The following is a 26,519-nucleotide window of genomic DNA, read 5'->3' as shown; positions in this document are numbered from 1 at the left end:
AGGACCACCAGCCCAGAGACGGCACTACATACAATGAGCCAGACCCTTCCACATCAATCGCTAATTAAGAAAATACCCTATAGTTTGTCTGCCGATCTTATAAAGGCATCTTCTGAGTTGAAGCCCCTGCCTCTTTGGTGATGTTGTCTTGTGTAAAGTTGACATAAACCAGTGGGCACAGCTCTCCTCCGTAAACTCAGACGAGACGGCAAATGCATGGTATTGATATGAACGACACACCCTTCATTAAGCAGGAGTTAAAGGGTCAGAGAGTCACCACTCTTTCTGTGACCTGGGAGCCCACAGTAATCATCTCCTGCAGGACTGTGAAGGAATGTCAGGAAAAGCCTGGCTAGCATCAGTGAGCCCTGGCCAAAGGTAGAATTTAAACAAGGGGGTGGAGACTTGAAACAGATCCAGTCAAGAGTCAGCTTGGGAGAAAGGAAGTTAGGCCAAAAATAACAAAGTTTGGTGAATTTCTCTGTCTTCAGAATTTAGGGCTTTGACAAACCCATACATCAGGATACTATTATGAGAACATGCATCACTACTTCTTGAATATGCTAATTTTTGTTGTTTTGGATTGTCTTTATTTAAGCTGTGAGCACTTAGTCATGATGTTGCTAAGAATTATGACATATACCAGAATACAATTATCTAAACAGCTTTTTAAAATATGACAGTTAGAGTTTTACATTTCTGGCTCATGCAATGAGTTTGCAGAAATTCAAACCTTGGCTGATGGTTTTTCCAAACCCATTTGACGCTATCATTTGCCTCTGACAAAATTAATAAAATATGTTCCCAATAAATCTGGAGGATCACAAAGACACTGGCCCTACTCCTAAATGAAATGGGTTCAAAGGCTTCTGCAACACCAAGCGTGGGTAAGTAGCGCGGTGATTCCCATGGAGGGTGTGCAGGGAGACAGCAGCAGCCTGGCTAGACCCGGCCTCCCAGATAAAGCCCTTAGACACACAGACTCACTCTGGGACAGGAACTGGTCTTCCGCAGCTTTGTCTTCGAGCCCACCATAGTCCCTGCTGGACAGCTGCCTGTTGGCTGTCTCCAGCCGATCTACAAACAAAGCAGAAATGAGCCTAAGTCATCACCCAACAAAGAAACACGGCCAGTCCCAAAAGCTGCAGATGAGGGGGGAGATGATCAGGCAGGGGCCCAGACTGAGCAGTCTGGAGGTATTCTCCAAGCTATCGTGAGAAAAACCTGGTAGGGCTGGGAATGAGCTCAGTCCGCAGAGTTCGTTCTGCACATCATAATGACTGGAGCTTTCACTCATGTGAAAGCTGCATCTGGCGGCTTACATCTGTCACCCAGCTCTGGGAAGTGGAGACAGAAGCTCCCCAGGGCTTGATGGCCAGCCAGCCTACTTCTATCAGCCAGCTCCCAATTTAGCAAGACCCCCACTCTCCAGGGCGAAAAAAAAAAAGCAGGGTGAGGCTAGCCAGAAAGCTTGGCAGGTGAACAGGCTAACAATGAAGCCCAGGCTACCTGAGTTAATTCCCAGACCCACAAAAAAGCCAGATGCAGGGGTTGCATCTCTAGTCCCAGTCCTCTTGTGGAGAGTCAGGAGAATCACCCACAAGCTCGTCAGCCAGTTAGCCTGGAGCATGAAGTATGGCAGAAACAGCAAGAGTGACCGTGCCTCAAGGTAGAGAAAATCAACTCTCCAAAGTTCTCCTCTGAAGTAAACACACAGACACACACACACACACACACACACGCATGAGCACACATAACAAAATTAAAAACAAGGTGGAGAATGGCCACGGAAGACCCAGCAGTGACAGCATGAGGAGACCAGGTTGCACCTCGGAGATCTCTGTTGAAGTCGTGAAGTCTCCGGATCTCGCCTTCCAGCTTGTTTCTCATTGCCTTGTCGAGAGACTCGCGCTTGCTGGTGGACTTGACCAGACTCTCGTAGGCTTCTGAGATCCTCTGCAGCTCTTTTTCAAACTGTAAGACAGACTTGGCATTAAAGTGGAATTTGTGGCAGGGCCTGCGTGAAGCTGGCTGCTCAGCACCCTGCGGATGAGGCTGCATCGTGGACGCCTTTCTGTACCTTAGATTTCACATCTACTCCTTTTTGCTCCTCGTTCTGCCCTGTAAGAGCTACAGTGATCCTATCCAGACAGTCTGTCAAGTCTGGCCACACTGTCTAACTTCACCCAGTGAAGTCTCTTGGTACTGACAAGGGTCAGGGTGAAGCTAAACATAACCAAAACATCCCTTTTAAAATATTTAATTTATTTGGTTATTGTTATCATTATTATTATTATTATTGTTATTATTATTACTGTTGTTGTTGTTGTTGTTGTCTGGTGTGTATGTGTGTGTGTGTGTCCAAGGAGTCCAGAAGATGGTGCTAGATCCTCTGCAGGTGGAGTTCCAGGCAAATGTGAACCACACAGTAGGGGTGCTGGGAACTCAGGTCCTCTGCAAGAGCAGCAAGCACTCGACCACTCTCCAGGCCCCTACATAGCTTATTTTTGTAGCATGGTTTGTAATGATTTAAGCTCCAATTCCACATAAGGAAGGTGTTAAAGTGGGGGAAAACATAAGCATTCTGACCGTAACTCAGATCTACAGACTCTAAGCACATTGTTCTTTCCGGAGACCCTGCCCCTGCCTCTGCGCTGACTGTTGTCTGCGAAACAGCGCTATGGAGAACAAATGGCTTTGAAGCTAACTCTAAGCAGATGTGCAGTGGGAAACCTCTTCATGCGAAGGCGTGATGGGGGATGGGACTGCCACTGTAATTTTATTTGTTAATATTTTACTAGGTCAAGAAAGCTGACCATGGAGCCTTTAACCACTGTCACGCCACTGCCACAGCGGAAGCCTAGCATAGCAGAGTTTCCAAGGGGAAACCAACAGCTTCGAGCAGCGCCGTGTAGCAGAACAGACGAGACGAGATGAGAGCCAAGACCCGGGCCCAGCCTAGGTGCCCACCCAACAGACAAATGGGGAAAGGAAATGGACTGAACACACAGGGAAGTTTTGCTCAGCTATGAAGAAAAATGAAGTTATGGCATTTGCAGAGAAATGGTGAAAGCGAAGCAGGCCATACTGAGAACCACAGTATGTTTCTTTTCTTATAACTGATTATAGTTTTGTTTAAATCTAGGTGTACAGAGCATGAAACTTGAAAGGGCTGTGTGAAGGAAGAAAGGGACACATAGCAGGGAGACAAGATTGTGTAACAGGGTAAAAGGGCTGTACACAAACACATATGTCAAGGCTTAGTGTGTGAAAACGTCAGGGTGGAACCCACTACTTTGTAAGCCAACTACAGAAGTTAAATGACTGGAATGATACAAAAAATAGTGTGTGTGTGTGGCGGCGGGGACTGAAAGAGACTAGCCCATGAGGAAAGGCAGGCGACAGCTGAACCTCAACCATGGGTAGCAAAGCACTGTGCCATCCATCACCTTTGTCACCGGAAGGCCAGAGCCAAGTTTTCAGTCCCTCCATGGAATAGGCATGTCCTCTAAGGAGGGTGGAGCTGAGAGATCAGGTCCTTTGGTACCATGAGACTCTCCCTTAGGCCTCCTTCTACCGAGTTGGCTCTTTCCTTTGTCCACTCCTGAACAATGCCTTCCTGCTTCTTCCAGAGCTGCCATGAGTGGTGGTGTGTCCTAAATCGTGTTCACAGCACGGCTGCATGCAAAACAGGAAGTGCCAAGACAGGCCCTCAGCATCATAAGATCTCTATGAGCATCCTTGTGCTCAGAAATGAAACTCAAGCATCCTATAGTGTCCTGGCAATAATAGCCCATCATTTACCTCTCTCCTTCCCACAGCCCATCAAACTACCTCAGCATGTCACGTACCTTGTGAAGCTTGTCGGCATTGTCATAGCAGCCCTGAAGCTCCTGGTGAAGCACACGGTTCTCCTCTGTGAGGATCTCCACCATCTGCTGGGCTCGCTCCACGATTGCAAAGGCATCTGGTCCAAGCTGCTGGCTAGGGGAGGCGGGTGGAGGCTGTGGAGCAGCAGCCAGGCTCATGGGAAGAGGCAGAGGCAGGGAGACGGAGTGCAGCGGTCCACTGACGGAGGACGTCTGAGAGGACATGGGACTGTGCTGCTGCACCGTTGATGGAAAGGGAAGCTGGCATGGTCGGCTGTGGGAAAGAGAGGACCAGTCGTCAGACTCCAGAGTTAGTATGGGAGAGGAAGGAAGGTCACCAGCACAGGCATGGATGGTGGCGTCCTTTGGCCGGGCTCGCACATGCACTTCCCCACACTCAACTCAGCTGTAAGTTCAGGCACTTACTGTGTGCTTCTCCCCAGCTTTGGCTACTCAGCAAACAATGGACAAGCCGACAGGCGAACCGTGCTAGAATTCGACAAAGCGGATTGTACCCTCCAAAGAAGAGAACTCTGGAGGAGCTACTTCTATGGAAGAGGTCAGGGAGAGAGTCTCACAGGCAGAAATTTGGGCTGAAGTCTGTAAGGCAGCCAAGAGGGAGCAGTGGCTCGGATGGAAGAGTGAGATGGGAGAAAGTTGTGCTTCAGCTAGAACTGGCCAGTGCGCAAGACCCACGGCAGAAACCAGCGGCAGCCAGCATCACCGAGGAGAAGGAACCAGCGGCAGCCAGCATCACCGAGGAGAAGGAACCAGCGGCAGCCAGCATCACCGAGGAGAAGGACGCAAACCCATGCAAAGCACCACCAGCGGACAGCAGTGCCTGGGCGAGCCACAGCTGCACCTCCATAAGGGGCTAGTGGGGGCTACCTTGCTAGGAGTGGTGTGCTGAGAACTCAATCACAGGGCAAAGCCCTGAGAAGGAGGTCTGGGTAAGGCCCAGGAGAGAAGTTCTGTGTATATGAAGGATGAAGAGATAAGAAGGGAGGAAGACAAAAATATTATTTGGGGCTTAGCAAGAATTGGGAAGTGGTACTCATTAATCGAATGGGACAGTGTAGGCAATGATCTGTGCTCCAATTTGTCTGTTCTGGGGTCTACACATCCAGACTTCAAACCTAGCCTGATGACCAAAAGTACCCAATGGTGTCCTTTAAAGGATGAGCTCCTGGTGTTTGGCTTCAATGTGAAATAACAAATTTCCACCTCCTGTTTCCATCTCCTCCAAATTCTGCCTTCGCTATTCTGCTACCCTGCATCATGAGCCCCACACAGCAACCTCATGAGAACACACACATAAGCCCTCATGGGAACACATGGCACATAAATCCTCATGGGAACACACAGCACGTAAGTCCTCATGGGAACACACAGCACATAAGTCCTCATGGGAACACGTGGCACATAGGTCTCGTCTGGTTCTCCCATCCCTACTGCCTCTCTTCTACAGAGACAGAGATTTAACCTTCACGCTAATCTCTACATCCAGGCCTGGGAACTGGAGGGGAGGTGACGAGACTTGACTGACAGCAGGACAGTTGTGTGTGCTGGCATCGGCCCATAATCCCAGCACTTGGGAGGCAGAGGCAAGAAGATAACCACAAGTTTCAGGAAAACCTGTGTAGGGTAAAAAGGGACAACTGAAGCAGGAAACCAACCAATCACTGAGCACCCTGACTCTGAACCCACAGTAGAGAAAGAAACACACCCTACATTTGGGCCAGGGAGAGAAACATCTTTATCTCTGAACCCAGGACTAAAGACATGTGCCCTGGCTCTGAAACCAGTGTCAAAGAAACATAAGTTGTCCTTAGAATCAGAGCCAGTGAAAAAAATATGCCCTGGTCCTAAGATTAGAGTCAAAAAGCTAAAAAGAACTTGAATTTGACTTGCTTATGATGGTCACAGTAGCCAAGGACAGAGTCAGCCCAGGTGTCCATCAATGAGTGAATAAACTATACATACATGCGCATACACACACACAGAGTTCATGGCGTCAACTGGCAAGTGTACATCCATATAAAACTAGTGGGTTTTTTTTTTCCCCAGAAAGAAAGATGGAACTGGGGACATGACCAGCAAACTTAGCCAGTCCCACACAGCTACACTTCACATTTTCTCTCATCTGTGGACGTGAGTGTAGGGTAAAAGGGACAACTAGAGCAGAAAACCAACCAATCACTGAGCACCCTGACTCTGAACCCACAGTAGAGAAAGAAACACACCCTGGATTTGAGACCTGGGCCAGGGAGAGAAATATCTTTATCCCCGAACCCAGGACTAAAGACATGTGCCCTGGTTCTGAAACCAGTGTCAAAGAAACACACTTTGTCCCTAGAATCAGAGCCAGTGAAAGAAATATGACCTGGTCCTAAGATTAGAGTCAAAAAGCTGAAGAGGACCAGTGAAAGAAACACAGTTTGTCCATGAAGTCAGAGCCATCTCTGCCCCTGACCAGCTAAACTGACCAATCCCTGAGCAGGGAAAAACTAACCAATCCCCTTCTCTCTGGGAAAACTCCTCCCCTAAGAAGCCCTATAGAAGCCTCTCCACCCTTCAGATAAGAGCTGCCATTAATCCCTCCCTGGCAGAGGCAACCACTCTCCTGGACTCCTCCTTCCCAAATAAATCTCTTTCTCGAAAGAGTCTTGGGTGATGACCTTCATTCTCAGGCACAGAGCAGAAGAACCTGGCTGAGATATCCCTTAGGGGACTGAGCTGAAAACCCTTGATGAGACGCTCCTGAGGGGGCATCAGCAAGGCAGAGCAGAACAGAAGAACCTTTCTAGGAAGCTCCTTAAGGGGGCTGAGCAAGGCCAGCAGAGGAAAAGTAACAACTTTTGCTGCTGGAGGAGATCGCTACATTTGTGCACCTGGCTTCCCTTCAGCAGAGTGTTAGCAGAAGAAACATCTTGGGCTCGAGAAGAAGCAGATAGCTCGGCTAGGACGCTCCTGTAAGGGAACAGAGCAGAGCTCAGCTGTAGCTGCTTTCCAGAAGAGCAGGATCCCTATATCCTGCGGGGAGACCATCCCCCACTGCACCCCAGCTTCAGGCAGCCTGGCTCCCTGATAGTCAGGACACCTTTCCTCCAGAGCTGAGCTGTCCCATTGCAGCTCCAGCCTCTAAGCTGTCCTATTGCAGCTCTACCCACTCCAGAGCTGTCCCATTGCAGCTCCAGCTTCCAGAGCTGTCCTCCTGGGGCTCTGAGTATATCCTGGCTTCCTGATAAGTCAGGATATCCCAACACCACTACTGTACCACATTCCCCTACAGTGGGCTACATATGGTGAGTTACAGGATAGCCTGGACTACAGAGTAAGACTCACATGTCTCACAAAACATAAATAAATCTGACAGCAATCCAAAAGTGCTGGAGCGTAGTGCCCTGAGAGACACAGAGGCACAGGGACTGAGCCATTCTCTGTAATTTCGTTTCCAGGACGTGCACCTAACCTAATTCTCCCTCTGCATGGCCACTGCTGCCCTAACCTCCCTCTACCCCTCGGTGGCCTGTTATGGCCAGCCTTATGCTATTTATTCTTACAAATTTATACTTTTAATATTACTCATTATTTCATGCCTATGACCATTCTTCTACCTAATCATCAGTGTGTAACCTTTCCAAGGATAGACGTTTTGTAACCTTTTCAAGGATAAGTTTATAAATGACTTAACACACAGTCATTTCGGTTCATTGATTTAATCCCCAACTCTGAGATCAAGTTGGTTCCTATCTGCTTGGTTGCTTTTCAAAGAAGAGACAAACCTTCAACACTATGTGATGAAGGAGATAATGCCTGCCAATCACAATTACTTAGAATCTGGGATCATGAAGATCCCCACATAGTAACAGGGACTCTGCCTTCTGTGTGGGGCGGTCACAAAACTGAAATAACGGTGTTACTCGGTGCGGAGAAACAGGTTGTTAGTAACATGTTCCTCTCAACATGGAACAGTTTTCAGAAGCGTACTAGACACGTTTTTACATTCTACCAGCAAACAGCTGTGTCATGAATAGCGCTGATTTAATCTGTTTCTCCCCAACCTGGGCATCCACTGTTCCCACACCAGGTGCACCATTATTCTGTCTCGCTGGTGTGCGAATTAAAACTCCCAGGATTTACAGGGGAACCATGGCGCTGACATTCTGACAAAGCTAAAAACACTTCCCAAGGCACGCACACCGCCACACCAGGGCCCCTCTGTCAGCACCACGGAATGGAGGCAGAAAACCAGGGCAACTCTAAGGCACTGCCGGGGCACATCAGGGCACGCCACCTAGCCCAGGTCTCTCTCTGCTGTCCAAAACAGAAAGGTCTCCGAGCACTTACAAGAGCTCTGGGTAAAAGCATCAGAATGTAGACCTGAGTAAGAAGGAAAACATCTCAATGGTTTTTATACTAATTATTTGCTGACAGATAATATTTTAGATACCTGGACCTTGATATATCTAAGTGCTGCGTACATGTTTGTGTGTTTGGATGTGCGCACAAAGATTTGGGCACATGTTCTGTTTGTAGGCCAGAGGTCAAGATCAGATGTCACTTCTGAACCACCCTCTGTCCTCATTCCTTGAGACAGGGTCTCTCACAGAACCTGAATCCATATATTCAGCTGGGCTGGCTGCTTCAAGAATCCTCCCGTCGCTGTCCTCCCAGAACTGGGCTTACAGGCAGGTGACATCATGCCATGTTCTAGGAATCCAAACTCAATGTTCTGAGTTGTATAGCAGGCATTTTACTGGGTCATGCCCTTAGCACAAAAATGTCTTTTAAATGTTTTAAGTGAATTAACAGATAGATTTCTAAATAAATTTCATCTGTATCCTTTATTTATTAATTTTAAAAAAAAGGGATGGCAAGGTGGTTCAAATTGGTTAAGAGCATATTCTGTTCTTGCAGAGGGCCAGAGTTTGGTTCCCAGCACCCACACTGAGTGGCTCACAACTGCATGTAACTCCAGTTCCAGCAGATCTGGCACCATCTTCTAGTCTCTGAGGTGGGCACCACCACATGTGGCAAACAGATGCACGCGCGCGTGCGTGCACGCACACACACACACACACACACACACACACACAGTTTAAAAAATAGAAGGGTGTTAAAAAATAATTTTCCAAAGCAGAATGTATGAAGACCTCCAACTGAAGAGACAACCAGCCTCCAAATTACAGATCTTCTCAAAATAGATTAGTTCAATTAAGCATCGTAAAATTAAATATTAGTAAACATTAGTAAAATTAAACATTTTAACCATGAGGAGAAATCAGGTGGGTACTCTTTTAGAAAATCCAGTATGTTATAAACTAGTATAAATTCAAATTAATCGAGGTTTAAAATAAAAAATCTATTATGAAAGGGTATGCTGAAAAGTCTTACATTACATACATGTCCATACACATTTTTATTATGTGTACATGCCTATGTATGGACATGCGTTTATATATGCATGTATATGTTCTACATGTATATGAATGTGCTGTGTATGTGTATGTATGTATGTATATGTATGTGTAGTGTGACTGCATGTATGTGTATTCCATCAGAGCACATGTTCAGAATTCAGAGGATAATTTGAAGATACAGCTCTGACCTTCCACCAAGTGGATCCTTGGGATCAAATTCAGGTCAGTAGGCTTGGTGTTTGGTGTCTTTCCCTGTCAAGCCATGTCACTGGCCTTGCCCAGTACTTCTACAGGGCCAAACTGCACGTACACAAAGCAGTCTCTCCTTGGAAACCAATTCCAGAACTCAGTGGTATCAGAGAATGCTGGCACCAGAGCATGAGTGGGCAGAATGGGACGCCCATGCCACATTCTGTGCACGGAACTCGAGGTGTATCGACAGGTCAGCCGTTACAGAAAACTGTCTGACCAACACTTTGTGAAATACAATAGAAAGCGAAAATTAGTGGGTAGACAGATGAAGAATGTGGTTAAATAATTTACAAAAGAGAAAGTGTAAACATTCAAATACATAATTTCCAACATAAACAGTAACAGAAATAAAAAACGGAACAAGTTTGAATGTATCTATTAATAAGTCTGTCCAAACTTTTATGCAATATTTTTTAAAAATTTTCAAGAGTACTCTTGGGACTCTTGTTGGGTTTTGTTTGTTATGAGACAGAATCCTACTGCACGATCTAATAGACAATAAAAGTGATTGTCTCCAATTAGTGGAACTATGGCTCTTTATTTTATTTTTTGCTATTCTTTTTCATTGGATAAATATAGCTAGATTTATAAAAATTCATATTAAGGTTCATCTTCATTGTCAACCCGACTGGATTTGGAGTCACCTAGGAGACACACCTTTGCAGGTGTCTGTGGTGGATGTTCCCAGAGGAGTTTAACTGAGAGACCCACCTGAATGCAGGCAGCGCTACGCACAGACTAGGGGCCCAGACTGGTAAAAGGGATAAAGAAGCCCACTAGGCACCTGTGCTCATCTCTCTCTCTGCTTCCTGACTGCGCACACACTGTGACCACCCACACACGCTTGAAGACACGCCTCCCCCACTGTGATGGACTGCAGTCCTTCCTAAAACCAGGAGCCAAAAATAAGCCCTTCCTTTCCTCCATTTTCTTTTCTGTTATCTGGCCAGGGAGAGGCAAAAACAAATGATAAATTATTCCCTAAGCAATACGTGTAGATTACATAAAAATTAGAAAATATAAACAAAATAATTAGCATCGTTATTTTAGCAATTAAGAAAAAGAAACAATGGGATACAATAATAAAAAAAACACAAAAACAATTCCCACTTTTAAAGAGCCTTGCAGCTTGCAGTGTTTTCTCAAAACTTTCTGATTAAGCAACATGATGAACAGAGTGTTTAACGCAGGCTGTGTTTGATAGGAAAATGGAGAAAACCGATAGATTCTCTTTGGGAGATAAGCTACAGAGAACACACACATCATTTCTACAATAAACATTATGTTTATGTAAAGAAGCAACTCAGTTGTGGGGAAAATTGTCTCTAGCAGGGCATGACGGACACCCCTAATCACAGCCACGGAACCAGCTGATTGGGGCAGGACACCTTGAACCTAGGAGTTCAAGGCCAAGCTGGGCAACAGGACAAGACGCTCTCAAAATACAAACACGAAAGAGAGGAAACTGAGGCTGTGAAAGGTGAAGGAGCCAAAGTCCCCACCTGTAGCCGCTGCTCCTGCAGACAGCTGTAGGTCTCATCGGTGATCAAATTAAGGCTTTGAGTCTTAACTAAACTCAGAATCCCTGCTATGTGGGTGGGTACCACAGTCCTTCTGTTTAAAGAAGTTACCCCTTTTATGCGTTCCAGCTGGGGCTGTGTCGGGTTTCCTGGGAAAGTGACCGGAACTTGACCCTGGCTTCTTTAAATTCCCACACCGCAGAGCTACTTCTTAGGACACACGAGGCATATACTTGGCGTATCCAGCCAGAATTCAGCCTAAATGCTGCAGACATTACTGAACTCTTTTTTTTTTTCTTTTAAAGACAGGGTCTGATGTAACTAAGCCTGGCTAACCTCAAACTTGCCATGTAGCCAAGAATGACTTTGGCTAAGTTACCGACCTTCCTGCCCCCACCTCCTAAGTGCTAGAATTACAGGTGTGCACCCCTGAGGTGCCTGACACCTCTGGAGGGAAGTTTGACCTACACAGTAGAACCTAAATGAAGCTGCAAGGCCTCATTTTCACCGAGGAACCAAGGGATCCGTCTGATTTACCTTGGATGCCAGGCATTGGCTCTTTTTCACAACTGCGTAAACTACAAATCCCAATTCACACTTCAGAAACACACTGTCCAAATCCCACTCCCTTTCCAGCTACTTCTGACTCACGGTAAGAGGGGCTGCCCACCTTCTTCTGATACATCTCTTGGCAAACATGGCACTGGCCCATTGGCAGACCTGCTATTTCCAGGAGCCTCTGCTCAGGTTCCTGCTAAAGTGTCCTCTGCTTACAGTGCTACAATTGTTCATTTGTCACCCGTGGTTCCGAGCATGCTTCCCATTTGCCTCCCTCTCCTCCTTGGTATGCCATTTGCCATGTTCCCAGAGGACGTCTTAGTTACGGTTACTGCTATTCTGTTGGCAGCTTGGGGAGGAAAGGGTTTACTTCCCTCACAACTCCATGTAACAGTTCATCAAAAGCAGTGAGGGCAGGAACCTGGAGGCAGGAGCTGACTCAGAGACCATGGCTCACTCAGTCTGCTTTCTTACAGAACCCGGGACCACCAGCCCAGGGGTGGCACCAGCCATAATGGACTGGCCCTCCCCCATCAATCACCAATTGAGAGAATGTGCTACAGGTTTGCCCAATCTTATGGAGACATTTTCCTAATGGAAGCTTCCTCCTCTCAGACGGCTTTAGCTTGTGTCAAGCTGGCATAAAACTAGCCAGCACAGTGACCCTGTATGTTACCTTACCCACCCCCTACCACGTGCACACCCCAGGACATGTCTAGGGAAGACACGCTCTGTACATCTTGATAGAGAATACAGTCACAGTACAATTTGGTCAAATGACAGCTTTCCCCAGTCAGCATGAACACTCACCGCCCATTCACTGAACTGAACAAGGAGGAAGGAGAGGGTGATGCCACGTTTCTGACAAGAAGCAAGAAGCCAGCCCTCTGCAAGGAAGGCCACCGCTCCTGGCTTCTCAGAGTCAGAAGGCTTGGGCCAAACCCCTCCATCCCCTGCTTTACAGGTTTTCTACCTACTAAAAATCAAGTCAACGCATTCACAGAAGACCAGAAGACCAGCAAACTGGCAGCGGTCTTTCCTTTGATTCTGGGAAGGTAGAAAGCAAAGTCCCTCTGTTGAATGACATGGCTGAGCCACGATGAAGGGCAAAGATGTGTTCAGGCTCAGCAGATGGGAAGAAAAGCTTTCAGAGTCCCTTCACCAACCACTGCTCGCGTCTTCCAAAGGTGGGTCTTGGTAAAACAGACAGTAGTCTAAAGCCAGCACTGACCACATCCCGCCACAGACCTCACCTCATTGGGAGCAAGCTGCAGACACTGCTGCCCTTTCTGCCCAACCTGGGTCTGGTGGGCAGACCAACACAAAGTCAAGCTTATTCACAACAGAGACTTCACCTTTCTTCTCTTTCTTTCCTTTCTTTCTTTCTTCTTTCTCTTTCTTTTTTCTTCTTTCTTTCTTTCTTTCTTTCTTTCTTTCTTTCTTTCTTTCTTTCTTTCTTTCCTGTTGGGGGCTATGAACCCCCAGATCCTGAATTTCTGGTAAACAACATGTTATGTTTGCAGCTGCTCTGAGCACGAGACCCTCGGGAGTTCCTGAAGGCAGGGGAGTGGTTTCTGGTGGGTTTGGCTGGGGCATGGCTATCCCTATATAAGCTCCCCCTGGACACAATAAAGGGGGCATTCCTGTTTCAAGGATGACCAGTGTCTCTGTCTGTGTGTCCTTGTGTGTTTAAATCTCCAGGCCCTTGCCCGGCTCGCGAATGGTCCTGTAGTGCAGGTGCCACAATATAGATGTAGTGCCATAGTACACACAGTAGTATGGACGGTACACTTTTCCCTATAACTTGGCTGTGTAGTTCCTGAGTCTAATTTTGGAGCTGACATAATTTCATACCAAAAAGTTAGACACTCCTGGAAGTTCCCAGCCTGAAGCTCCCAGCAAAGTTAAGTTGGCTCCCATTGTCTCCCAGGAGTCTGGTGAGAGTCAATTACAAGCTCATCAGGTATGTCAGCTCTAGCGAACACTAGTGTTTCCATTGCATGTAGAGTCACTGAGTGTCAATGGGGTGAGGGAGTGGGGGTGCCATGTGCAGTATGGGGTCTTGGGCTTGATATGGTGCCTGCACCACCAATCTGCTGGCCATTGTTATCACCGGAACCTCCCTCTTCAGGTCAGGTTTTACTTACATAACGACGGGCTTTATAACTGCATCCCCTTTCCTTTTTGTACGATTTACTGATGTGTTTTGTCTGCATGTGTGTCTGGAGCATGTGCATACAGCACCCATGACTAAAAGGAGGTGTTAGATTCCCTGGAACTGGAGTTACAGACAGTTGTGAGCCACCACGAGGGTGCTAGGCACTGAGCCGGGGTCCCCTGTAAGAGCAGCTAGTGCTCTTCGCCACTGAGTCATTTCCCTACCCCCTCATCCCCATTTCTTAAAAGTGTTGTAAAGGCCAAAGACTGTAAGCCATGCTAGGTGTCTGCACCAGTGAGCCCTGGGGAAACTCTGCCCCGGCCACCGTACTCCACAGTCCACCCGAGTGCTCCACCAAGTGCTGCACTAAGGTAACAGAGTGTCACACATTGTAATGGAAAATCGAAACAGAGAAAACATGTTTTAGTCTGGTGTTATACATGATTCTGGTTAAAGCATACAAATCATAGGAATAAAACCCATTTGGTTACATCTAGCTTGTAAATCCCATGCTTTACAATGTTAATGGTTTACTGGAAAATGTGAGATTAAGGTGTAATTTTAGCAGGTCTAGTTTTCTTTCCTTTTCTTTCTCTTCTTCCTTCCTTCCTTTTTCTTCCTTCCTTCTTTCCTTCCACCCTTCCTTCCTTTTTAAGCACAGACAGATTTCTTAGGAAAACAAAGCTACATCTTGACTAATAAACTCCACACTGCTCTGGTTGAAAACCCAGCCATGCCTGGAATCTGTTCATGCCTTCACTTCCATTAGTACACACTACATAAGCCAAGCCCACCATGAGTGAATCAGAATTAATAACCAAATGTTTGCTTTGGGGTGGAGGGAGTCACTGTCCTCACAAGAACAGACCTGGTCTCATCTTGCCCTCACTGTGACCCTCTTTCATTGCCAGAAGAAGGAAAAGCAAGCTGGAGCCCGAGGAGGAACAGAGCCACATCCTGGAAGCGGCCCCTGACCCTGGTACTCTCTCTTAGCGTTTCCTGTCTCAGCGACGTGAATGCGTTCACAGAAAGGTCGATGATGCTGGGGCCAGTGACCACTCTTAGCAGTTCACCCAGGACGTAAAGGATATGACATTAAGCACCAGGAGCCCCCCCCCCTTTTAGTGCAACAGGACAGGTGAAGAACTCCATGAGTGACCGGGAAGCAGACACTGCTCCCAAGTTCTAGCACACACTCTTCAGACCTGTCTATATGCAAGAAAGAGCCCGTCTCAAAACATAAAGGATTGGGCTAGGTGTCCATTATATCCCAAGAAGGGCTCCTTGCAGCATCAGGTAGGAAGATGGCCAAGGGACCTCAGTCAGGACCCATCCTGGTCCAGACCTCTATACTGGGTATAGAGCATGCACCCAATAACCTGCAGCTTTCTAAATCATCGCCATTAGTGACCAACCCCACAAAAGGACTGGGCCATCAGATTCCTAAGAGCGTAGCTTGTCTTCTGGGTCATGCGTCAGGCCACACACCACAGGCCCAGGTTCAGAGCCTGGAGATCAGGCTCTGTGAAGCATGTCTGGAGCAGGCTGCATGAAGACAGGCTTGTTTACCTAGCTGGCCAAAGGCTGGACTGCTGGAGCCAGGCTGGCTCGCTGCGGCTGTGCCCCACGGCCGGTTTCCTTGGCCAGTCCACTATGGCTTCTCAGACATTTTGATGTGGCATGCAGATTCCATGCTAATCCCTCGGACATTTCTTGTTTCCAACCTCAGAACTTCAAGACATATGGGGGTCTCCACGAGTCACCAGGGTTGCCCGAGGAAGTGCCTCGCTCCCACCGATCCACCTCAAGAAACAAGGAGGGTCCCGGTCATGTGCTGCCAGAAATGGCTCTGCAAGAGCTCTGGCTGTGCTGTAGACCAGGGTTCAATTCCCAGCACCCACATGGTGGCTCTGGCTGTGCTGTAGACCAGGGTTCAATTCCCAGCACCCACATGGTGGCTCTGGCTGTGCTGTAGACCAGGGTTCAATTCCCAGCATCCACATGGTGGCTCTGGCTGTTCTGTAGACCGGGATTCAATTCCCAGTACCCACGTGGTGGCTCACGACTATCCATAACTCCAGTTCCAGAGACCCTGACACCCTCTTCTGGCCTCCAGGGCCATCAGAAAGTCAAGCAGTGCAGACATACATGCAGGCAAAGCACCACACACACAAATAAAACAAAACCATAAAAACTGCAGGCCAGCGAGGGAAAAGAGAAGTTCATTTGGAAAGATTTTCCATCATCCGCAAGACCTTCCAGAGGCTGAGAGAAATGTCTGGGGTGATCTATAAAGTGACAAAGTGATAAACGCCGGAGAAGTGATGGCTTTTGAGGGGAAAGTTCTCCTTTAGTATAAAGAGAACTCCTGGGCTCCATCATAGTCAGGCCACACCATGTGAGGAAGGATGTGTGTGCTCTCTGCTCATGAGGGCTCAGGCTGGCCTGGCGGCAGCACAGCCAGCGTTCCACGCTGTGATGGCTCATCTGCATTTAGACTGGACTCGGACTCACCCAGGAGACGCACCTCGGGGTGTGTCTGTGTGAGGGTTTCCATGGAACTGAGAGGGCAGACACACCGAATGTGAGGGGCACCGCATTCCAGACTAAATAAAAAGGGATCTAAGTAGAAAATCTTCTGAGTGTTGTCACCCCAGGGTCTCTGCACCCTGGTCCACGTCCCTGCTCTGCCCCAACTCCGTTGTACCTTCCCATCCATGGCAGACACCATGCTCTCAAACCTTGGGCCAAAGTAAATTCTTCCTCCTACCTGTTGCCTTTTGCCAGGTATTCGGTTACAGTAACAGAAAAGATAGCAATCAAATCCACCTCAAATCAAATGGCCCAGCCCCTCCTAGAAGATGCAGAGCCAGGTGGACCCTGTACCCAGCCACTGGGGTCACATCGGGGACTCTAGCTCATTCAGTTTGGCACAGACAAAACCCTCTATGATGATGACACATCCAATAATAGCGGGCAGCACCTGTCTTCTTAGGAGCTCTGCTCTTCCTGCACAAGCCCAGCACCCTCCACTGCTGGCCACGCCCACATTCTCCCCAGAGGCTACATGCCCTGCTCCTCTGAGGTCTAACCCATCAGAGTCTTTTCAGTTCTAGTTCCCCCGACTCTCTTAGCAGACACCGCTGCCCTCCTCCTGCCGCCTCCACTCCTCTCCTCCTGGGCACCCTTCCCGTGAAGGTCTCCCAGTCTCATCGGCCTGCACCATCACTGAACACCAACACGTATCTCTGCTTGAGCACACCACACTTCTCACTACCTCCAGACCAACACTAAACTCCTTAGCACAATGTCCAGAGATCCCCGACCAAACACACTCTCTGTCACATCTTGCTACATTTATCCACCATTCCCACAGCTTTCCTGTCACTTGGGGTGGCCTTCCTACCTCTACCTACAACTTGCATTAATCCTTTGAGACCCCAGTCAGTGTTGCCTCCTCTTGGAAGCGTCCTGCGTCCTCTGATTTTGAGTCATTCTATCCCATGTAATTGGGTAGTGCTTTCTGCATATCCCTACACTGAACACCACACGGAGTGGCAGTTGTGTGTTCCTTTACTGGTTTCCCCAAAGACGAGGCTTCAAGGACCTCTGGGGAAGGGACTATATTTGTGTCTGTGGACCAAAGCTGCACGGAGAGCTCACACGGGAAGAACTGCTCAACCTGACTGGCAATCTGAAGGCACGCTCACACTAAAAGGCAGGAAGGTGAAACACAATGAAAGAGCAAGAAGCTGGATGCTGGCAGCTGTGCCCTGCTCCTTCAGCTGTATGCTCTGAACACCTTCAGACCTCTGTGCCCAGCTTCACGTCTACTGAGTGAGGAGGAGGGACTAAAGGACTCCACGGTCTGGCTAATGCCTCCATCCCGCATCCAGAGTTTGCTTTCTCCTGTGTAATGTGTGTGAGTGTATGTGGCGTGTGAGTGTGTGTGGGGTGTGTGATGTGAGTGATGTGTGTGAGCGTATGTGGCGTGTGAGTGTATGTGGCGTGTGAGTGTGTGTGGGGTGTGTGATGTGAGTGATGTGTGTGAGTGTGCGGTGTGTGTGTGAGTATGTGGTGTGTGTGCTGTGTGCGAGTATGTGTGGTATGTGCAAGTGTATGTGGTGTATGTGGTATGCGTGATGTGTGTGGTACGTGTGATGTGTGTAGTGTGTGATGTGTGTGGTGTGTGATGTATGTGGTGCGTGTGAGTGTGTGGTATGTGTGATGTGTGTGGTGTGTGTGATGTGCATGGTGTGTGAGGTGTGTGTGAGTGTGTGGTGTGTGTGATGTGTGTGTGAGTGTGTGGTGTGTGAGGTGTGTGCGAGTGTCGATGAAGATCTTGACTGAATAAACAAAGGAAGGGAAAGAGGTAGGAAAGGAATGGGGGATGGGTCTATTAATATTAATATAACAGAAAAACTAAAGAACAATTTCGAACTGGAGAGATGACTCAGTCAGTCCAGTGCTTGCTTTACAAGCATAGGGACACCCGTTCAGGACCCACGGTAGAGATGGCAGAGACGGCAGAGACAGTCACTCCTGGACTCCCTGGCCAGCCAGCCTAGCCTAACTGGAGAATTCTGGGTAGACCCTTCTAAAATACAGCAAAAAAGTGGATGGTACCAGAACAATAGCACTCAAGACAGCCACTGTTTCCTGTGGTCTCCACAAGTACCTATGTGTGTATAACCAGACACACACATGTGCGCGCGCGCACACACAAACACACACACACACACAGAGTAATAACACTTCTCAAGAATTAAGACTCTCACTCATCCCCAGCTGCCCACTGCTAAGAACAGAAGACGTTCCTAGTTTCCGCCTTACACGTATCCAAGCCCATGGCTTATTAAATACTATGGACAAGCAAAAGTTTTGATAAAAAGCTAAGATGCCTCACAAAGACTAAATGACAAACATATGACTGAACTTTGCAAAGCTGAGCTTTGATAGTTACCTGGTGACCCCGTACTCTGGTGGTGGCTGATACCTCAGGACGGCCACTTCTGTTCTTGCAGGCTGAGGTGCAGGGTAAGGTTTGACCATCTCATGGAGCACTCCAGGGTGCTGTTCACTGTAGTAAAGTCCGTGGTCTTGGTTCTTGCTGACTGGGGACATCATTGGCTTTGTCTTGAAGGGATATTCGGGTGGAGGACCACGAGGGTCCAGCGCTTTGCAGGCAGGCTGGGCTGGGGACGGCCCTCCTCCGGCTTTGAAGGCCTTTCCCGAGCTCGGGAGGTGCTGCTTAGCTCCGTTCCTCTCCAGTGACAGCTGCATGATCCTCTCGCTGAGGGATCGGACGTGGCCCTGCTTTAGTTCTTTCAGGGCCTCATCCTTGTGTGCCTGTCCGCTGTTGGCCCGGTTCACTGTGGGCCTCCCCTCTGTGCGGGACTTCTGACTGGTACCTCCGGCCATGTAATAAGTGTGGCCGAGGGGCCCCTGCGCTTGCTGCTGCTGCTGCTGCTGTTGCTGCTGCTGCTGTTGCTGCTGCTGCTGCTGTCCCCTGAAGAACTGAGACTGGGCCTTGGCCTCCTCGTACGTGGGCAACTCCTCATCGTTCTGCTGAGGCTGAGCGGAGCGGCCCTGCTTCTCCATCACCGTACTGTCCCCCTGGTGTTCTTGACCCTGCGGCTCCTGGCGGGCTGACTGGAAGACCATTTGTGGGTCTTCTTGAGGGAGGGTTTCCGTGGAAGAAAAGTTGGTGGTGGCGTGGGCTGGCCCTGTACTCCCCGTGGCCTGGTGCTGAATGGCCAGCAGGTTCATGTTCTCGGTCGGGGTGCCATAGCGCAGCTGCTCCTGGATCAGCCGCTGTAACACTGTTCCAGCGGCCACATCCTCAGAACCTCTCATCTCCACCTCTGGGGGCCTCAGGAAGTTCGGGGAGTGGAAGTTGGAGAGAGGGTCCTCCACTGAAAGACAAACAGGAACCGAACTCACAGGCTGTCTCTAGGAGACACCAACTGACATTCTAACCAGAGTGTCATTTAAAGACCCAGTTCCGAAGGTGCCAGCACCTGTACCCTGCAATGCCTCAAGGGACTGTTTCTCAAATTTTCTGAGACTCTGCTCGACCCCCCCCCCACCGCCCCAATCTCTTTTCTGTCTCCTCTGTGATCGGATCACACTTTCCCTTTCCTAATAGTTCTACTGTAGAAGAAACTGATCGAAGTCTTTCCATCATAAAAACAAAAAAACTCTTCATCACAAAGCAAGCACCCACGGCCCTCTGCCAGATTGCTGTGACGGTCCTCCATCCCTGCTTTCCTCTATCAGGGCTGTCTTCTGGTTTAGCATTCAGGCCACTGCTCCAGCGCCTCCTTCCTGGCCCCATTTATACCACCTGCCTCTTCTAGTCTATGCTTCCCCTGAGCTCTTTCTGAGTCTCTTTTTGCCTCCACTGAACAAAATGTCCACTCGTTTTCAACTCCTGCGTCATGATCCTTGTGTCCCACCTCTGCACGGGTAGCTGATGGCACTTAATAGCCACCTACTTCCAAGACACCTTTCCCTGCCCCAGCTCCTGTATCCTGTGTGTGTTTTTTTTCATTTCTTGATTATTATCAAGAAATTTCACACTGGATGAATGAAGAAAGAAGAAACGAGCCCTAGTTCCTGTCCCACCTGCTCCCTGTCCAGCTCTTTCACACCCTCCCCGCCCGGGTGCAGGCTCTGCTAACCAGTTGCTGGGAGATTCCAAACAGCCCCCAAAGCCTCCTGCTTCTGACCTCTGCCTCCAAGCTCCTTTCCCTCCCTGTACAGAGACCAGTGTGGTCTATACAGTCAGTTCCAGGCTAGCCAGGGCTACGCAGAGACACAGCAACCCAACAGTAACAACTGTAACAATGGACATCCCAAAGGAAGGCAGCCTGTGTGGGTTTCACTGGCTGTCTCATTGTCCTGAGACTGTGTCCTTCTCCTGTCCAGGACACCGTTAAGTATTAGAGTTAGGGACATAAGGGAATGGAGCATTTATCCCCGAAGTCACAGATCCTCAAGACTTAAAAGTTTAGATAAAACTAAGATAAACAAACAATTCCAGTAGAAAAACTTAGTTATGTGGATGAATAATAAATGGAGAGGGTCTGAGTTGGCAGGAAAACGACTAACTTTTTTCTCCATTGGAAAGAGGGGCACAGTTGTTGGGACCCTGGGACCCTTCCTGAGATGGCCTCGCCTCTCTCCATCACCCAGAGATACCACCTAGAAAGCTATTTAAAATGAGGGGTCCCTTATTTACTAAGGTTTTGAATTTATTTTGAAGCTCTGACTTATTGGCAAAAGCAAGAAAATGAAAGCAGAGAAGAGGGGAAAGAGGGGCAAAGGATTTGAGACCAGGCAGGGGAAACATTTCCAGCTTGAGCAGAGAGTACCTGGGTAAGACGATGCAATTCTGAAGCCTACGTATGAAGACTTGAGGTTCTCCTAGAGGGAGTTACATAGAAAATCGTCTTTTTTTATGGTGTGTGGGGGTGAATGCGTGTGTTTGATGGGCACACCCGTGTGCGTGGAGGCCGCAACGTCACGTGTTGCTCTCCAGAGCCGTCCTTATTTTTCTTAACAGAACATCCTTTATTCATTCTCTGAAAATTCCATACATGTAAATGATGTACCCCTTCCCCAGGTCCCATCGTTTCCTGCCTGCTCCCACCGTCCTCTCCTTTTCTTTCTTCTTTCTTCCTTCCTTCCTTCCTTCCTTCCTTCCTTCCTTCCTTTCTTTCTTCTAACTTTTGTAACCCACTGGGTTCGCCAGCTGGGATCCTGGCTGAGGCAGCTGGACTGGTCCTGTGCAGGTCCCACAGCTGCTGTGAGTTCAATATGCCACGGCCGTGTCGTGAAAACAGCCTTTCCCGGCGCTCCTCCCTCTCCCCAGCTCTTACATCTGTCCTCTCTTCCACAGTAGCCTCTGAGCCTTGCGGTGGGGGAGAAGGCCCCCTTGGTCTTTTGGGACCTGGAGACCGATAGCTAAGCCAGTGAGTCTCAGGGACCTGTCTCTCCCCACCTCACCAGAGCCTGGCTGACAAGCATGCACCACGCCCAGCTTCTTTACATTCTGGGATCCAACTCCGACCCTAGTGACAAGAAGTGACCAACTGAGCTATTCTTCAAGCCCCAAATGGCCTTATTAACATGGTACAACATGAATGAAATCTACATGAGAGCTCAGGACGGTGACTTTAGCCTAGAGAATAAAGAAACGCCTGCAAGATGGTAGCCCCTCCTTCACCCTCAACGACATGTTCCAGCCCTCAGGGGAATCCTGAAACCAAGGACGCTGCCAAATTCAGGAAATGTCACATGCTGGAGTGCGTGCGTGCGTGCGTGTGTGTGTGTGTGTGTGTGTGTGTATAAAATTAACACAAATTATGCATGACAAGAAATTATCAGTGATAGCCAATAGTAAAATCGATCCATGACAACATTCTGCCGTAACAGTATTTTAGACTTATGAACTATTTACTTCTAGCATTTTCCATTAATATTTTCAGATTGCCACTGACCTCGTGTCAATGTAAGTGGAAATTGAAAAGTAGTGGAAATTGAAGCCACAGGCACAAGGGTTACTTATTGCAGAGGAGCCAAAAACGAGAAACTCTGATCCGCCATGCTCCTAACAACCCGACAGCTAAGGACTTACCGCTTTTCCCCCCTAGGCCTCCGCTTGCCTCCACTGTCAAAGTAGGTGCCTCATGCCTCCCGGAATAGAGCTGCAAGTCCGGGTAGAAGTAGGCGGGCTCTTCGAGAATCTGCACGGGGCTGCTGGGGCTGTAGCAGACACGGGGAGGAGCTGAGAGAGAGAAAATGATGTGTGTGTTAGTGCCAACCACGTGCCCCTCCTTCCTGGTGACTCACGTCCCCCACATGGCAACTGGCAATGAGTCTGCCTGTTTCATTCATAAAATTCCAAAGGTACTTCCCACGACTGTCACAAATCCGGCCACTCACCAGGCTGACCCACGGGTCTCGTGACCTGCTGAGGGAAAGCACAACACTGTCACCAGAGCAGTGCCCACCATCCTCTGTGGAACTGCAGAGGCATGGGCTTTGAACTGGCCAAGGTAGAGGACAGAAAGGAGCAAGTGGAGCATTCCAGAAAAGGAAAGGTGAGAAGAGCAGCTGTCTCTCCAAAAATACACGGTAGAAGAGATGGCCACTCTGCCAGGCCATGTGTCAGCAAGAGAATGTCCCAGGCTGAGACACAGTGTGCCCTGGTCCCCTGTGAAGTCTCAGTCTCACGTTTCAGTAGACTCAGGGGCTTGGACCTGGGCCTCAGCCAAGCAATGGCCATTCAGCTCCTGTATGTGTTACACGCATGCACGCACGTGCGCACACACACACACACACACACACACACACACACACACAAACACACACGTTTAGTGAAACTCAGTGCTGTACTTGGACCCACAGCTACCAAACCTGAGCTTCCACTTGAGGGACACTGACAACACATTTGCCAGGTGTATCCTCTGGCAGACCAGGCCACTTTCCTTCCCGCTCTGACACCTCTGTGTGGACACCAAAATTAAATAAAGCTCTGCAATTTTCCCCCATTTTCCTCTGCAGACTTATTATTTATAAAAATCCCTTCCTGCTTGCCTAAAAGAAAATTCCATTTTGGAAAGAAAATTTCAGCAACGGTTTTAAACCAGGCATCTGAAATTTCTCCAGGTTTTGCACAAAACCAGAGCTACTAGTGTCTCACGACACCAAGGGCCAGAAATGCAGCCTCTCCCCGAGCCGTTGGACCTCACGGGTGAAATAGCATTTGTGCGTGTGTGCACTGTATCACAGGCATGTTTGACCCAGAAAGATATGATTAGGATTTCCACAGCTGAAATACTCTTGTAAATTTAAAATAAAAAAATCTAGTTAGGACTCTCACCTTAGGGATGATTACACTAAACAGGAAAGACATAGTGTACCAAGATCAGTCTAAAGCTGCAGTCCTAATGCCCGAGGCATCTCCTTCCAGCAACATGCAAAGACTGCCCCAAGAAGAGGAAAAGCAAGGTCCCTTCCTGGGCCTCAGCTTTTACACCTGTAAATCTGAAATCCTGTGCTAAAGTTGGAGATTCTATACGACTTTGTTCTGACGTCAGATCCTGACCCAGTTTCTGGCTACAGACGGATGCCAGACTAGAGGGGAGCAAAGCGTAGGTGTGGCTGCAGATGAGAATTCGGGGTACTTCTCAAACCCTATTACCAGGCAGGGTACGGGAAACTCTGCTCTCTCTCTCTCTCTCTCTCTCTCTCTCTCTCTCTCTCTCTTTCTGTGTGTGTGTGTGTGTGTAGTGATGAAGACTAAACCTAGTATCTTGACCATGCCAGGAAGTATCCTATCACTGACTGAGATACATCTATGTCTTGTTTCTTAAAGCATATCTTAATTTTGATATAAGGTCTTATTAAGTTGCCTGGGCTGGTCTTAAACTCAGCTCAACTCTGTAGTGCAGGAAACCTTGAACATGTAATCCCCCTGCCTCTACCTCCAGAGTAGCTGGGACTGAAGCTGTATCACCAGGCTAAGGCAGGCTGTCTTTTATAAAACTCACAAAATGACTCCAATAAGCATTGGACGTTGGGGTCCCAAAGCTTGAGGAAAGTGGGGGCACATCAAGGAACAAAAATAAACCACAAAATGCCACTCACTGTCCGCCCCCACCCTGCAAGCTTACTCTATGTGGGGGTTGGAGTCAAGAGCTTGTGTGCTCCAATCAAAGTGTGGTGGTTCCATAAAGTTGTGCTGGGTCAGGAGCGGTGTGGGGCAGCATGTAACAACCTTACCGGCTATTGCCTAGTCATGTGACTGAAAGGCCAAGCTTTGACTACAACAAAAGCAATCGTGTACATGTGAACGCACATAAGGGGAGAGGGAATGTGTGCACTAGCTCTCACAACAGACCGTGCACTTTGCCATCACAGCCACAATAGCGTTCACGCTGGTCACTTTTCTCCACCTTTTTCATGGCTAGCCGAGTAAAAGGGCATGCCAAGCCACAGAAGAGCAGTCTTTAAAGGAACCTGTGCTCGGAGGACCCCAAAGACACACTGCTGCTGGGGACTGCAGACCCTCAGACCCTGAATTTTCTATGACCCCTTGCCTGGAGGCGTCAACTTGTTGTCCTATGCTTGCAGCTGCTCTGAGCACGAGACCCTCAGGAGTTCCTGATGGCAGGGGAGTGGTTTCTGGTGGGCTTGCAGCTGAAAAGTCCCGAGAGCTAGGGCATGGCCATTAGTCAAGGAGAGCCTTATATAAGCTACCCTGGAACACAATTCTTGTTTCAAGGATGACCCGTGCCTCTGTCTGTGTGTTTCAATCTCCAGCCTCTTACCCAACTTGCAGTGCATCCCATGGTGCAGGCGCCACACTCTGCCTTTTACTACATGGTCATCAACCAAAGAACTAGTACATACACACACACACACACACACACACACACACACACATCCAAGGATGTTGTGTTCAGCTGTGAGTACATGGCTGCGGTCACTCAAAGACATCTTTCACATACACTTGGGCTCATACATTCACTAACATTCTCACAGTTGCCAGGATTCTGGGTGCAGACAAAAGGCAAGAGGGCCCACAGATGAGAGAACAAGCCCTGCAAGTGAACAGTAAGAGAAAATGGGGTTGCCCCAGCACTGACACGCCCCTAGAAACCAGAGTCAACGTAGCACCAGGGAAAGTCAGGCAGCAAATGTCTACAAGGTCTTGGGGTTCCATCACATGTATCCCTGTCCTTCTTGTCCATTTCAGTTCACTGTCTTGCACAGGGGACTTCTCTAGCAAAAAAACCATTCTGTTTGCTTAAGCAAACTGCCAGACCAAGGATATTTGCAGTGAGAACCTGGAAGCAGATGCGCAGCCTGAGCAGAAAGCTGTTTTCTTTGCTGGCACTTCCTTACGGGGAGCAGGAGCTGCAAGAAGCCACAAAAGCCTTGCAGACGCAACTACCACCCAGAAGGCCCCTGTATGGCCTGGCTCAGACCCCGGGACCGACATCCCTGCCAGAGTAGGGAGAGCAAGAGCCTCTCATGACTGCTGGCTCAGCAGTGTGTGCATAATGTGGCTGTGTGGAAGGGCATCAGAAGGACAAGACCCCTGGTCTAAGGGGGTGACTTAGAGTTATCTACCTTCTTGTACCCCAGACCCTCTGCTGAGGGTTTTGGAGACAGGGACAAAGCACTGGAAAGGGGCACCGGGTTTCTGGGGAAGGGGTCTAGGGAGGCTAATGAAGCTCCCCGTGCTCCCAACTGGAAGAAAGGCAACAAAGGCTGATGCTCTGAAGTTCTGTGGAGTTTAATGCTTCCCACACCAGCAAGATCCAGTTCACCAAGAGCCATTCCTTTGCCTAACGAAACCTACAAGTCACAGAATCCTGCCGCCACACCCCTCCAGAGCTCAGGTGCTTCTGGATTGCTTTGGCGGCACTGGAAACACGTCCCTCCACAGTGCTAGACTGCCCCTTTCCTTGTGCCTGTCTTCCAGGTCTGCTGGTGATGTGACCTGACCAAGACTTTTTCTCTCACTAACAGCAGAGATGATAAAGAATCTCAGTGTTGAAGAAAAATGAATTAGGGTTAAAATGAAACCATCTTCTTAAGGGAGGAAAGAGGTAGGGCAAGGGACTGTAAGTAGCATCTCAACTCCGTTCCGTGATGGACTCCTCAGAGCTGGATCCAGCATCTATCACCATGCCAACTGAGCAGACTCAGATGGTTCCTAACA

General features: G+C 48.6%; 1 protein-coding gene across 5 annotated transcripts in view; it reads right to left on the bottom strand.

The window, feature by feature from the left end:
* Amotl1 (angiomotin like 1) overlaps nucleotides 1–26,519 on the bottom strand; it is a 134,919-nt gene that overhangs the window by 35,614 nt on the left and 72,786 nt on the right. For all 5 annotated transcript variants that reach the window (XM_085689910.2, XM_048433682.3, XM_085689911.2 and 2 more), the window contains 5 exons: nucleotides 22,422–22,571; nucleotides 18,744–19,695; nucleotides 3,852–4,143; nucleotides 1,830–1,974; nucleotides 988–1,077 (listed from right to left, as the gene is read on the bottom strand). In XM_085689910.2, the coding sequence (XP_085546036.2) occupies nucleotides 988–1,077; nucleotides 1,830–1,974; nucleotides 3,852–4,143; nucleotides 18,744–19,695; nucleotides 22,422–22,571 (1,629 nt within the window). The remainder of the gene's footprint in view (nucleotides 1–987; nucleotides 1,078–1,829; nucleotides 1,975–3,851; nucleotides 4,144–18,743; nucleotides 19,696–22,421; nucleotides 22,572–26,519) is intronic.

The sequence above is a fragment of the Myodes glareolus genome, chromosome 4 (genome assembly GCF_982192425.1).
Source record: "Myodes glareolus chromosome 4, mMyoGla1.1, whole genome shotgun sequence".
In the NCBI taxonomy this organism is placed as follows: Eukaryota; Metazoa; Chordata; class Mammalia; order Rodentia; family Cricetidae; genus Myodes; species Myodes glareolus.
This window is presented reverse-complemented; position numbering and strand designations above follow the sequence as displayed.